This window comes from Triturus cristatus, chromosome 12 (assembly GCF_964204655.1).
Source record: "Triturus cristatus chromosome 12, aTriCri1.1, whole genome shotgun sequence".
NCBI classification, from domain to species: Eukaryota; Metazoa; Chordata; class Amphibia; order Caudata; family Salamandridae; genus Triturus; species Triturus cristatus.
Window position 1 is genome coordinate 769048835 of NC_140595.1, and position 14191 is coordinate 769063025.

Below are 14191 nucleotides of genomic sequence, written 5' to 3' on the forward strand. Positions count from 1 at the left end.
GATTGATTTCTTCCAACACAAAAATAATCCTTAGAGGCATATTCCTCTTTCTATGTGTGGAAAGAGGGAGTAACGAGGATAAATATATGTATTTATCCTTGTTATGTCTCTGCTGGGAAGGCAAACCATTTTGGCGCAAACACTTGTCTTTGTAAATCTGGGTTTGGTCAAAATACATGGGTGGATGCAGGAGAACGCCTGTACTCCACTCACGTAGATGGCTACCCAGCACAGTAATGGAAGGCAGCGCTATTCACTGCATTGCGTTACTTTGTATTTACTAAACCATATATATGGCTTTGTATGCCTTAGTAAATGCTAAAGATGATTTTGCCCAAGGGCTGCACCAAAAAAGTGATGCAGCCCGACACAAAATCATAGTAAATTTGGGCCTTGGTGTCATCAGATGAAGCAATCGGTTGAATATTGTAACATTTTTGTTTTTGTGTGTACACTGTAGTTATGCTGGTCTTTTGTCGAATCTTGTATGATTTGCACTGTATATTGTAACACAATACGTTTATGATTTGTATTTTAAAGAAAATATAAATGTGAAAATGGTTTACAAGTAGCATAACTAAATTATAAAAAGTTAAAATAAAAGGAGTCATACCACTTTTGAAGTCATGAACTGTATGTGCATTTAGTAACGTCACTACAAAGGGACAGCCCGTGTGAGCTATTCTTAGCCATTGTTAAAACATTTGTTGGTCGAGTGGGAGGTTCTTTCTATATTATTGCTGAATCAGCCATGTCAACAGAGGTGACATAATTTGATTGGGTACCAGAATTGCTTCTTTTAATACCCCAATGTTGACTTTAGGTACATTTTAGAGAGTCTCTGCGCTATGTACCGTAAGTCAAGACGTACCAACCGAAGAGCAATGTTAACCTTGCCAGCTTCATCATAGCCACAGAGATACCACAGAACTTCCAGCCTAAGGAATCTGTTTTTTTTTTAGTTTTTCGTGTTTGGTGGCCCTAAATGTCTGCATGAAGGATGCCACTGGCTGAAGGCTCAAAGTATTGCAGAGTCTGGTTCTGGAGCTAACTTGAAAATTTAAGGTCCTTCTCTGTAGATCTACATTTTTTAATCATGCATGCAATTACAGCTTTTGCTGTGTACAGCATCGAGATGATTTGCATCGTTGGCTTCATGTGGCCAGCAACCAAAGTTTAAAGGCCTTCATAGAGCTCCTTATTTTCAAAAATGACAGAGAATCTGGTTTGAGGAACTTCAAAAGGAATTGCTACTGTCGGCAGCGACTCTTGGAAGACCAGAAAACTGCCCACTTAAGAACAGTCTTGCAGGCAATCCTGTGGGGGATATTGGAGGATTTAAGTAGATTAGGAAGACTCTGATATGGGTTACCTTCTAGGTGTTGTCTCCTGTTAGTGTTTAGAATATTCATATCCAGTGATCGGGTGCTATCAGTGAAGGTCCTTCCTCTTGCGCTTACTGGAGAAGCATTGGCGAGTGCCTTCACTCTGGTGTAGTGGAAGCCCGCTCTTCTCCTCCCAGTCTCTTTAGGTCCGCCCTGTTGCGATTCTTGTGGAAGCATTTGTGTGCTCCTTCTCACTGCTGTAGGCGCAGAACCCCACTTTTCTTCTGCTGTTGTCTTTGTTGTCCACTCCTAGTAGAAGTGTCTTTTCTCTATGGGCTTTGGTGAAAAAGGGGACAAGATTGATATCAAACTCCAGATCGGGTATCTCCTGACACTCATTGTCCTGATGTCATGAGCTTTTAAAGAATATCACTTGATGAGAATGCTTCAGCATCAGTGTCGAGGTGTCTAAAAGGAGGGTGTCATTTTACCAGTGTCATTCTGCTTGACAGTGAATACCTTGCTGTTGACAATAACCCTGAGCACCGATTGGCTATGGGTGCTTTGACACTGAGTACTTAATCGTTGGTATTCTCTTTCCTCTGGATCTCTCTTGACTAGGCATCTGTGGTGCGGCAGCAAATGATGGACGGAATGTTCACCCCCAGTCAAGAGATCTGGGTAAAATCCATCGTTCATTGGGTCACTACGCCACCCCTGGTTTGGACCCAGCCATATGCAAAACAGATTGATTCATTCAGCATTCCTTCCATGATTTGTAGCTGCAGCACTCTAGGCCCTCTGTGGTGGCCGACGGTGCTGAGGTTGAGGCAGTGACTCCCAGGCTTCTCCTTGAGCTGGAGACCATCTGACACCGGCTCTTCAGAGGCATGCTCCTTACCTCCCAATCAGATTCTTTTAATACCATCCTGGGTGTTTGCTGATATACTGGACACACCTGCCAGGCGGACACTGGATGCAAAGGTTATTCAGAACCATTTTATTGTTGTTTTCTTGTTGCACAAAAGCACTTCACAAACCAGGGAGATATGGTGGCCGTGAAGACAAAATGACAAAAAATTGAAAATTCTTCAAGAAGAAGAAAGTGAGGTTGAAGTAGCACCAAAACAAGTTAGATTTATCAAGTAACCAGACTCAAAATAGTTAAATAAGAAGGAAAGTAGACAACGTCATGACTCTAGCAAGCAAACAATAAACTTCCAGTCCCTTGCCAGTGCTGTGCCAACTGGATCAGGATGGTAGCCGGGGCTTGAAAAGCACAGTACAATATTTCCCTATGTAAGTCTATGCTGTTTATCTGCCCAAATCATTCCATTGTTGCACTTTTAAAAGTAAACATTAGGAAGGTGTAGCTGGCAGAGCTTCAACCTTGTCAATTTTAGTGTTTGACAAACCTTCTCAGGGTTCATGCACTGTATATACTATGATGATAATCACTTACTGTCAACTGCGCTACAAAGCATCATGCACAAACGAAGGGCCCGATTCATTACTTGGCGGTGAGGATAATCCATTTCAACAGCAATGGAGTTTCCCTGCTGCCAAGAATGCGGGAAGCCTGCCGCATTTACATGCGGGCGGACTTTAGGGTCATGCACGGCAGAGACTACACTGCCTTTGCTGTGATTAATCCCCTCCGACGGCCCTGTGAAGTCACGGACCTCGGAGAAATTGCCACTTGTCCGCCCACGCAATATAGATGGGTGGACATGTAGTCATTTTTAGGTCTCGTGAGCCAAAGGCTCGAAGAGACATTTTATATGTGGGATTTTCAAAGTGCTACCCACACTTTTGGCTGGCCTAAACCTTGAGTGCACGAGATCACATGCACGTGCACAGCTGCTCCTCTGCTAATTGCATTCCCCCCTCCCTTCTCACCCAGTCCTTTGATGCTCTGCTCGATTACTTTCACTTTCGCCGCTTTGACCCTTGCATTCCCCCCTCCCTTCTCACCCAGCCCTTTGATGCTCTGCTCGCATCTCCCTCCTCCCTGGGCGTGAAGGGAGACAGAGACATCCTCCTTAATTGCTGTTTCCCCTCTGAGCCATCGGGTCCTGTGGACACGTTATTGATCAGCTCCAAACTCCGATACATTGCTCTCAAGTGACCATCTGTCAGAGGAAACAAGCAGCAGGCACTTAAATGACCTCTATACATAATTATGCTTTATTATATGCCACATAATTTTACACCACTCAATGCAACACAATTCCACGCCATGCTACACAATTCTATGTCACATAATTCTACTCCACATCACATAATGCCACTCCACATCATGCCACATAATTTGACAGAACACCACATAATTCAACAAAGTGTAACATAATTCCACTCCTCCCTACATGACTCCACTCCACACAATGGCATTCCACATCACACAATTGCACTCCAAGTTACACATCTGCCCTTCATGCCACACAATTGCTCTCCATGCTGCACAATTCCATGTCTCACAATTCGACTCCACACCACAGAATCCCACGCAACCAAGTTCCACGCAACTTAATTCAACTCCACACCACATAATTTCATGCCATATATTACCCCTCCAAGTCACATAATTCCACTCCACCTATTTTCAATCCACTCCATACCACATCATTTCACCCCATGCCACATAATTCCACACCACTCAAGGCCTCGCAGTTCCATGCAACACAATTCCACATCTCATAATTCCACTCATGCCACAAATTTCCACTCACACAATTCCATGCCACATAATTCTACTCCATACCACATAATTCCACATCAGTGCACAACATATAATTCCACATCATGCCACATACTATGCCACATAATTTCACTCCCTACAACATAATTCCACTCTGTGTCACATAATGCCTCTTCCCTTTCGTGCCACATAATTCAGATCAACATATTTCCACTCAACTCAATTCCTTGCCATGCGACACAATTGCACATCACATAAATCCATGCCACATAATTCTACTATATGCCACACACTTTCACTCCACACCACATAATTCCACACCACGTCACATAATTTCACTCCACATCACTTAATCTCACTCCACACTATTGCACTCCATGTCACACAGTGGCACTCCTCACAATTCCATGTCTCAAAATTTCACTCCATGGCACACAATTGCACGCCATACAATTTCACACCACACAATTCCATGCCAAAAAATTCTGCGCCACTTAAAGCCAATCCATGGCATGTAATGCCATGCCACACAATTCAAATCAACATAATTCGGCTCCATGCCACATAATTCCACGGCACGTAATTCCACTCAACACCACACAATTCATTACCATGTCACATAATTCCACTCCATGCTATATGATTTCCACTCCACTCAGTGACACTCCATGTCACCCAAATGCACTCCACATCACACAATTGCATTTCACGCCACACAATTCCACGTTGCACAATTCCACTCCAGTCAACACAATTACACTCCATGCAACACAATTCTGAACCACACAATTCAACTCCATGCCACCTAAATGCACTCCACCCTCATATTTCCAATCCAAGCCACATAATTCCACTCCATGTCGCATAATTCCAATCCTCTCAATGCCGCACAATACCATGCCAAACAATTCCATGCAACACAATTCTTCTCCACATAATTTCACGCCACCTAATTCTACTCTACACCACATAATTCCACTAGTCAACACCCCACAATTCCATGCCACACAATTCAACTCCATCCCACATAATTTCACTCCATGCAACATCACGACTCCACATCATGCTACATAATTCCACTCCATGAGACATAATTCCACTCCATACCACATAATTCCACATTGTACCACACTGTACCACCTAAATTTAATCTCCCCAAACCAACATAATTTCACACCACACAATTCCACACCAGACAATTCCAGGCCAGACCATTCCATGTCACATCTCATAATTCTACTCCACGGAGCATAATTCCACTCCTTGCCACCTAATTCTATGCCACACCACTTGATTTCACACCATGTCACATAATTCCACTTCACGGCACTGAATTCCTCTCCACACAATTGCACACCACGTCACATAATTGTAGTTCATGCCACACAGTAACATGTCTATCTCAGTGAATGCAAAATAATTCCACTCCACATAATTCCATGCCACATAAAGTGCTCTCCACTTCTCATAAATCCACACCACATAATTCTATTCCATGGCACACAATTGCATGCCACATAATTCCATACCACACCCCATAATTCCACACCACATCACATAATTCCACTCCACCCCCATACTTCCTCTCCGCAGAATTGCACTCCATGTCACACAATTGCATACCACGCCACACAATTCCATGTCTCACAATTTCCCTCAACACCCCACAATTCTAGGCAACACCACACAAATCCACACCAATTAATTCCATGCCATACCACATAATTACACTCCATGGAACGTAATTCCATGCCACATAATTCCACTCCACTATTAATGAATCCACTCAATAACATAATTCCACTTAGCGGCACGTAATTCAAGTCCACCACATAATTTCATTCCATGCCACATATTTCCACTCCATTCCATGACACATACTTCCATTCCTCTCAACACAATTCCATGCCACACAATTCCATGCCACACAATTCCATGCCGCACAATTCCACTCCACACAATTCCACACCACACCATATAATCCTACTCCACGCCATGCCAACTAATTCCACACCACATCCCTTAATTCCACACCATGCCACATAATTTAACTCCAGGTAACATAATTCATTTCCATACAATTGCAGTCTATGCCACACCACGCCAAAGAATTCCACATCTCACAATTCAGCTCCATGCCACACAGTTCCAAGCCACTCAACATACTTTCATGCCACATAATTTCACCCCACACATCATAATTTCACTCTGCATATTTCCACTCTACTTGACAACACGTAATTCTACTCCCCTCTACATTTGCAGAACAAACATTTGCAATGCAATAGGTCTCGCATTTACGCAAGTTTGAGCTACTCACATTACAAATAACAATGCCTTTTATTTTTGTTTTCTTTTTTATAACTTAAATAAAAGGCAGTGTCATTTACAATGCCAATAGCTTAAACTCGCGTGAATGCGAGACCTATTGCATTGCAAATGCTTGTTTACTATAGCCTTATAGCCTGCCGTAGCGGGCTATACCGGCTATTAAAGGCCCGCTCCCACATTAAAGGCCTGACCTGAAGGAGAGGGACTTCAGCAAGGGAACAGGACTTTAAAAGCCGGTATAGCCCTGCTACGAAGGGCTATAAGGCTATTAGAACATTCTGCCACTAGAGGGCAGAATGTTCTAACAAATAAAACAAAGGCCATCAAACAAACTTTTAACATTTTATGTTTTTCTAAAAACAAACCCCCAAAGTGGGTGTTTGTTATTGAAAAGCAATAAGCTAATGACCCCCACACCCTGCAAGATTTCTCACATGCTAGTCATTATCTTTTTTACTGTCCCTCACCTCCAGGTTTTCCCTGATGCTGACGTACAAAAAAATAATATTAGACCATTCGCTTTAAATAGAGTGGGAGGAGTGGTGACTTTACTCTAGCAGCCCCTACTCAGTCGCACCATTGGCGGTAGCTTTCTGTCGATGGAGCCAATGGGGGCTCTGTCAACGGAAACCAAAGGTTCTTACCTCCCATAAACAGGGCGGGTAGACCATCAGGTTGGGGAACAGGGCAATCAGTCTTGTTTGCAATGGAGAACCCTATTCACCAACCTCAAAATCACCCCTTACACTTCAAATCCACTTGACAGTCCATATCAAAGGGCTAGATATGTGGTGACAGAGGAATTAAGCATGAAATTGCCATCAATGTGTTTAGTTTGTGACTTCTGTACTTTTCAAAAGTGTACATGAGACAACCTGTTTTGTGCATCTCAGATCTCATAGGACTGACATGGCTCGTGAGGTTTCACAAGACCAGTGCCTTCTTGGCTTTTCTCATGATCTATATGTTGGCTCTGATTGTGGTGCTTGTGATACGTTATGTATGAATCACTTTCCAGATCAGACACCAACTTCTTCCTTTGCTGCATTTGAAGTATACCTTCACTTCAGCAGCCCTTTTAATGCCAAGTAAAAGGAGGTTTGATAGAGTCACTCCAACTTCTAGATGTCAACGTAGGTAGCCTGTGGAGGTCTGGAGCCACTGTAAATTGTCCCCCTTGGTCTACCAAGCTGCGGCGCTGATGCCGCCATCAAACGAAGTAGGGTTTGTGGGAGGGGCTTCTCTGACAGAGTGTAAGAGCTCCCTCTGTTTTATAGATACATATTTTTCCTCTAGGCAGGCTTCCTCCTTGACAGGACCTGGACTGTGGAACCCTTTCACCATTAAATGACATTTATCACCCTGGCTCATCTATCAGTAGAGAACTAAGAACTTTTTATAGGAAACTTGGATGATGGAATATATACTTATTGTTTTTTTTATGTTTGCTGGCTTATAACTTTTTATTTATGTGTTTTGGTGTGCATGATCATTGTATTCTTTTAACAAGAGATTTTAGAAAGCATTGCATTTTTGGTATAATGTATGAAGCCAATCTAATTCATATCTGCATATGTAACATGTTGGTAAAAACCTTGTTGAAATCATGCCAGCCAGCCGGGCTTGCGCACAGGTGTGTTTTGGGTGTAGTAGCTTTTGCATTGTCGCTTTGTTCAGTGTTTGCTTGGTGTTGTACACAGAGATCTACCCTACTGGTGCTGCTGCAGCGGATATGCTTGGCACATGGCGTGGTGTATGCCCAGCCTCTTTCTGCTCCTTCTCCCCATCCCCACAGCTTTGACATCAATGCGAGGATGCCACCTGGACCAGCTGGGAGTGGGCGGGGCCTTCCAAGATGGAGACGTTATACTCGGAGGGATGTTCCCCATCCACTACAAGACAGTGCTCCACGAGATCTCTTTCACTGAGCCGCCACGAAGACTGACCTGTGAGACGTAAGCAAGATGTTTCCTTGAACAAACTCACTGCAAACACCAGTATAATCTGGTCTGCAGTTTAAATAAGATTTTTTATAGCATTTTTAACAAAAATATTCAAAAATTCCTATTAAATAATGGATATATGTATTCTCTTTTGACATCCCATAGTTTCAGCTTCCGGGCCTACCGCTGGGTCCTCTCCATGCTCTTCACCATCGATGAGCTCAACAACAATCCGGCCATGTTGCCCAACCTCACTCTGGGATTTGGGATCATCGACTCCTGCAATGCAGTGCTAGCGGCACTGGAGGGCATCACACGTCTGACCACAGGGCAGGAGACCGTCATCCCAAACTACGCGTACCAGGGCTCTCCTAGGTTGCTGGCCATCTTAGGAGATGCTGGCATGATGCAGACAGTAGCTATGGCCCAGCACCTTGGGATCTACAGGATACCTCAGGTAGGATGGAGGGTTAGGGGCCACAGATTTAAAACTGTCTACTCACTCGCTGGCCTCTGTATGGGCACACGTGTCTTGTACAATGACCTTCACTCGCAATGGCAAAAATAACTGTTGAACTACTGTGCTGTCTTGAAAAAGAACTTTGCTCAGGAAGGGCTGCCTGAAAGACATGACTGATGTGAACAGGACATTTGGGACATTTTGTAGCAGTGAGTAGGTGCCAAAACAGGGGTGTTTGGCAGCTTCATCTATGCCTTGCTGCCTAAATACATGGGCATTAATCATGAAAAGAGTTGTAAAAGTGCAGGTAGAGGTTTACATCTATCCCAGACCTTACTTTTACAAAGTTGTTGTACTCCCAGTCATTACCAGGTGTACAGTAGGTGTCCGTAGCCAGGCACACTCCTTAGAATGGTGTGTACATTTTTGTAAAGGGTGGTATTGCCCCTTAGTGGTGGAGTACTCCATAGCATAGAGCTTCACATTGCAGCCCTCTGTGCAAATGCACTTTAATTTTTTTAAGGAGAAACCCTTTTGTCTGTGGAGAAAACACTTCCCCCTGCACCCTAGGAAGTCTTCCATCCTTCAAGGACAGTATATCATTGACTATTTCCAGGGGGAAAGGGATTGGAGAGGAGCTTAGAAATGCACACAAATGTACATGCTTTTGGGCTTCCCCAAGCTTCCAAGGCAAACCATTCCTTGACATTCCAATCCCTTGGGTCGGATTTACTATTGTGGATTCCTCCGCAGTAGTAAATCCTGCACCTTTGTGAACTCCTGGCAGGTGTAAAAAAAAAAGGTAACTTTTCTATGATCAAATGTACCTTTGGGAATAGGGTGCATGCATTTTAATACCAGAGAAAGGCACTGAGGCATTTGACTGAGGAAGTAAGATTGGCATCCCCCCACCTTTGTTGAGGAAATCACAAAACTAGGAATGAGAAACTCCCTTCTACCACACATGAAGCTCTCCAGTAATGGGGGACAGCTGAAGACATGAAGAACAGCCATGATACAGAAGAACCAGCAATACATGAGGACAACAGAGATAACACATGTCTACATGAGTTGCATCACTTGAGGCCAGGCTGAGAGAACGCAAGAGCAAACTAGAGCGCGCAACGCAGAACTTTGAGGATTGAAGCAAGAGAGCGTTAATGGTGGAGCCTTACGGATGGAAGCAGGAGGTAGCAAAACTGGGAGAACATTAAATATAGTAGAACTACAGACCCCACACTCAGATATTGTAACTGGGTAACACAAAAACAAAATGCCTAGAGCTACTCAGCACATAATAGCACGAAGGGAACATATGTGTACACTTGTATGTTGAACTGGTGAGAATGGGCGATCATGCTGGGAACTTTGAAAACATAGGAACATCCATGGCACTGTTTGTTTTCAAACAAGCCCAATAAACTCGCCTGCAATGAGTTGTTGATCTAACACACCACCTCTGAAGTCACTCTGACAGCCTTAAACGTGTTAGGCAGTACCTCCCACTCATGGCTACGTTTCCACCATTTAAATATCTTTAAATAATAAATATATACATATGCAGTAATAACATTCGACAGACAAAATACAACTTAACCACAAAATCACGATTATACAATACAATGTATTACAAACAAATGATTACTTATTTTAAAAAATGTGTTGTATAAACCAAATAATACTAGGAAAACACCAACATAAAACGCACTGTAATTACTTATGACGCGTGGTGATAACCACATTCCTATTCTGAGACCTACATGTTTAATAACAAATAGAAAGTGCCAGTCATCATGTTTCGGCCTGATCTTGTAGTGTTATAAACTTCTTCTTGAAGACTCTATATTGAACGTTCTTGTATAACAGAATTATTATTTTTATTTTGCTACTTGAGGACTCATGGATATGTGTTATTCCATTGCATTGCACATTCCTGAATCATCTCAATAGGAACAGATAATTGTGACTGATCTCAGAGACAATCCCAGTATTTACAACAAGGCCACTGTTAAATTGCCAGTTTCGTTCATTGGATTATCTAGATAACAAAAAGAGCCCTTGTCCTGGGCGCAGGGTCAATCCTTCAGTCTGTGCATTCAGGTCTGCTGGGGGTGTGATCATGGTAACTAGCCTTGTGATTGAGGTTCCAGAAGTCAAGGTCCCTTTTAGGCATCTTAAAAGTGTGGCTGTGGAACAGCAACAACATGCTCAGTAGGGAGGCAGAAGAAATGACAATTGAATAGACAAAAGAAACAATCAACTTCATTTCCATTGTGAAGGGGCCAGTGCCTAATTTCTCAAAGAGTCGGTGGCCAAAGTTTCACTCAGAAGCTGGCAGACGGCACTATTAAATGTTAGGGGAGTGATATACCAAGGGTACCTAGTCTTGATTCCACCTCATGAATCTTTAATGCACCACCAGACACTCCCTGCCCCTTTTCTCACTCTTTCAGGTTCCTTTTCATTCCTCCTTTCTTTCTTTCTTTGTCACTAGTTTCACTTCTTTCTCTTGCTCTGTCTTTTCATCTTTTGTGTTTCTCTCTCTTTTGGTCAGGGTCAAAGTCTGTTAAAGGAAAGATAAGTGGTGGTCTCTGAAAATAAGTGTCAGGTGGCCTCACGATCAACCACCAGCTCAAATTAAGCACTGGAAAGGGTACACAATATAGAGGGAGGAAAAACATTCCACTGGATGCAAGAGGCTGGTGATCTGCAAGGTGCAATGCATATCCTGTTCCGAGTATGCCCACGCTAACAAATGACCTATCTATGTATCCCCACATGAATGCCAAAATATATACCTTGTCGAAATGGGCCCTGTTACCTGTAGGTGGACATTTCCCGAAAATCTCAATCTAACACCTGAGTTCAACCTGGTTATGTTTTGTGGGCACAAGCTCCACTTTGGCTAAATTCTTCTCCCCCCCCACCCCCCTTGCAGTAGAGCAGATGCAACACACACTGATATAGAGGCTGGGGAGAAAGCATAGTGGACAGAAGGGTCTGATAACTGAAGCATGTGTCTGGAGTGCACAATAGCGTCGAAAGACAATCGAACAGGACAAAAATAATGTAACACCATACAAAACAATGACTTCAATTAAACACATCTAATTTTCTCCAGGTCAGCTACTTCACAGCAATACCCATCTCAAATGACAAGCATCTCTTCCCATCCTTCTTCAGCATTGCCCCGGCAGACTATCTGCAGGCCTACGGACTGGCGCGACTGGTGCCTTACTTTGGGTGGACCTGGGTAGGAATACTGAGCCAAGAAGGTGACTATGGAAGGCTGAGCACCCAGATCTTCAAAGAGGAGATCATGAAAGCTGGGGCGTGTGTGGCCTTCTCGGAAATCATCCCCACCACCTTCTCCAAGACCAGGACAGATCAAATTCTGAAAGTGGTCAAAATGTCTTCAGCCAAGGTGATCGCAATTTTGTCATTTGATGTCTATGTCAACCCCTTCATGGACGTTCTCGCCATGCTGGACCTCACAGGGAAGATTTGGATAGCTTTAGAGGCACCAAGTGTTTCCAACAAGAACCTTATAAAAGCCCTGGATGGTACTCTAGGACTAGTGATCCGGAACGGAAAGATGCCGGGATTCAAAGATTTTGTTTTCAGCCTGAAGCCAATGAGGCTTCCAAAGGATCCTTACATAAAACTGTTTTGGGAGGAGGCATTTGGTTGCCAATGGACAGAGCTTTCAGGAGATCAAATATTAGCAAATGGGAGCCTAGAAATGAAACATAAACCATGCTCAGGGATGGAGAACTTGCGTGACACAGGAATCTATTCTGACATTGATGACCTGAGAGTGACCTACAATGTGTACAAGTCTGTGTATGCTGCAGCCCATGCTCTGCAGAACATGCTTTCATGTCAACCAGGACACGGTCCATTCGCCCATGGGTCATGTGCCAGCTCTGACAAGTATAAGTCATGGCAGGTAGGGAAAGTGTCTTTATGCTTATGCCTTCATTGATACATGCATACAAAGAACTGATAGCCACTGTTTCCTGACTGTGTGATCTCAGACAAGTCACCCAGCTCACTGACCCTTCTGATAAACTCACAGAAGCATAGGGACTTGCAATCTCTGTAAAATGTCACCTGTGTTTCTTCCACATCCCACTGTGTGGGTGTGACAGAGCCACACAATCAACCTGTCGAGGGCATTTCGGTAATGTATGCTGATCAAAACATTTATAAAATTTGGTCCTGTACTCCATCCACACCATGACACAGTGCTATTTTCGTGGGGATCACAGTTGAAGGTTAGCACCCGTACTTACCTACTCTCATGATTAAACACCTCAACTAATTCCAATGGGAACAACCGCGCAGGTGTTCCAATGTACAGCTGTGGAAAGCTCCACTAGAAAGTATCTGGTCTCAGCCATCAGTCAACAGATGTCTGTAGGTCATAACCAGATGTTCTTGTTTCTTCCCATCAGCTTCTTCACTATGTAAGGCAGGTCCGATTCCAGGCCAACATCCAAGAGGAGATCTTTTTTGATGCCAACGGGTACACGCCACCCATTTATGATGTGATCAACTGGCAAGTGAACCAACATGGGTTGGTAAATTTCATCAAAGTGGGCTCCTTTGACACCTCAGCCCCTCAAGGCCAGGATCTTGTTATCAATGACAGCGCAATCTTGTGGATGGGAGGCAGCCACCAGGTTAGTAGAATTTAACTACACAACTGGGAATGTCCCGTCTTCATGGTGGTGCATAACATGCTTCCCTTCAGTTGTTTTGAAAAACATTGTCTGCGTTAGAGGTGTGCGCTGATCCACTATTATTTGTGATAAGACCCTTGATCTGGAGACAGGCTTTTGCTGGACAGCTGTAATTCTGGGGTCCACTTGTAACTCCTGCATCTCCTCCCTGGGGTAAATCGAGACCCCTGAAAGCATGACTGAGTCACCCCTTGGTCGAGGAACTGGTTAGTGGACTTCTCAGAAGGCGTGGTCCCAGGTACAGAGAAAAGGGAATGGTACTTAACAATAACAGCAGTTTTGCAGCCTCAGTAACCTGCCCAGATGCCTATGCACTCAAATTAATAGCCACAGAGCTTGCTGATCAGGGAGTTCCTGTACACCAACAATGAAGCATAGCTCCCCAAAACAAGATAGAACCCCAATATGTATTCTACTTCACGCACAGGTTTAATATCAGACACATGATAAAAATAAGCAGGTACTTAGCTGATCTCATGAGAAATAGGTCTTCAAAAGTGATAAAAATGTAAATAGTTCAGCTGAGCGAGCTGGTTCCAAATATTTGCATCTCGTGTTCTAGGGCGCAGGACATATGAGGATCGCAGAAAGACACATGCGGTAGTGTCAAGACAGCATGAGCATGGCAGAGACAGGTTACATGTACACTACATAAGTAAGTGCATTTAAATTCTTCTACATGGCAGGCT

General features: G+C 43.6%; 1 protein-coding gene across 2 annotated transcripts in view; it reads left to right on the forward strand.

The window, feature by feature from the left end:
- Window positions 1-14191, forward strand: part of LOC146782780 (vomeronasal type-2 receptor 26-like) — a 33883-nt gene that overhangs the window by 10297 nt on the left and 9395 nt on the right. The window contains exons 2-4 of one of the 2 annotated variants that reach the window (XM_085636831.1): window positions 8055-8309; window positions 8463-8754; window positions 13215-13442. In XM_085636831.1, coding sequence (XP_085492957.1) covers window positions 8098-8309; window positions 8463-8754; window positions 13215-13442 — 732 coding nt within the window. In that variant the 5' untranslated portion in view covers window positions 8055-8097. The remainder of the gene's footprint in view (window positions 1-8054; window positions 8310-8462; window positions 8755-13214; window positions 13443-14191) is intronic. The other variant, XM_085636832.1, reaches the window with a different exon arrangement.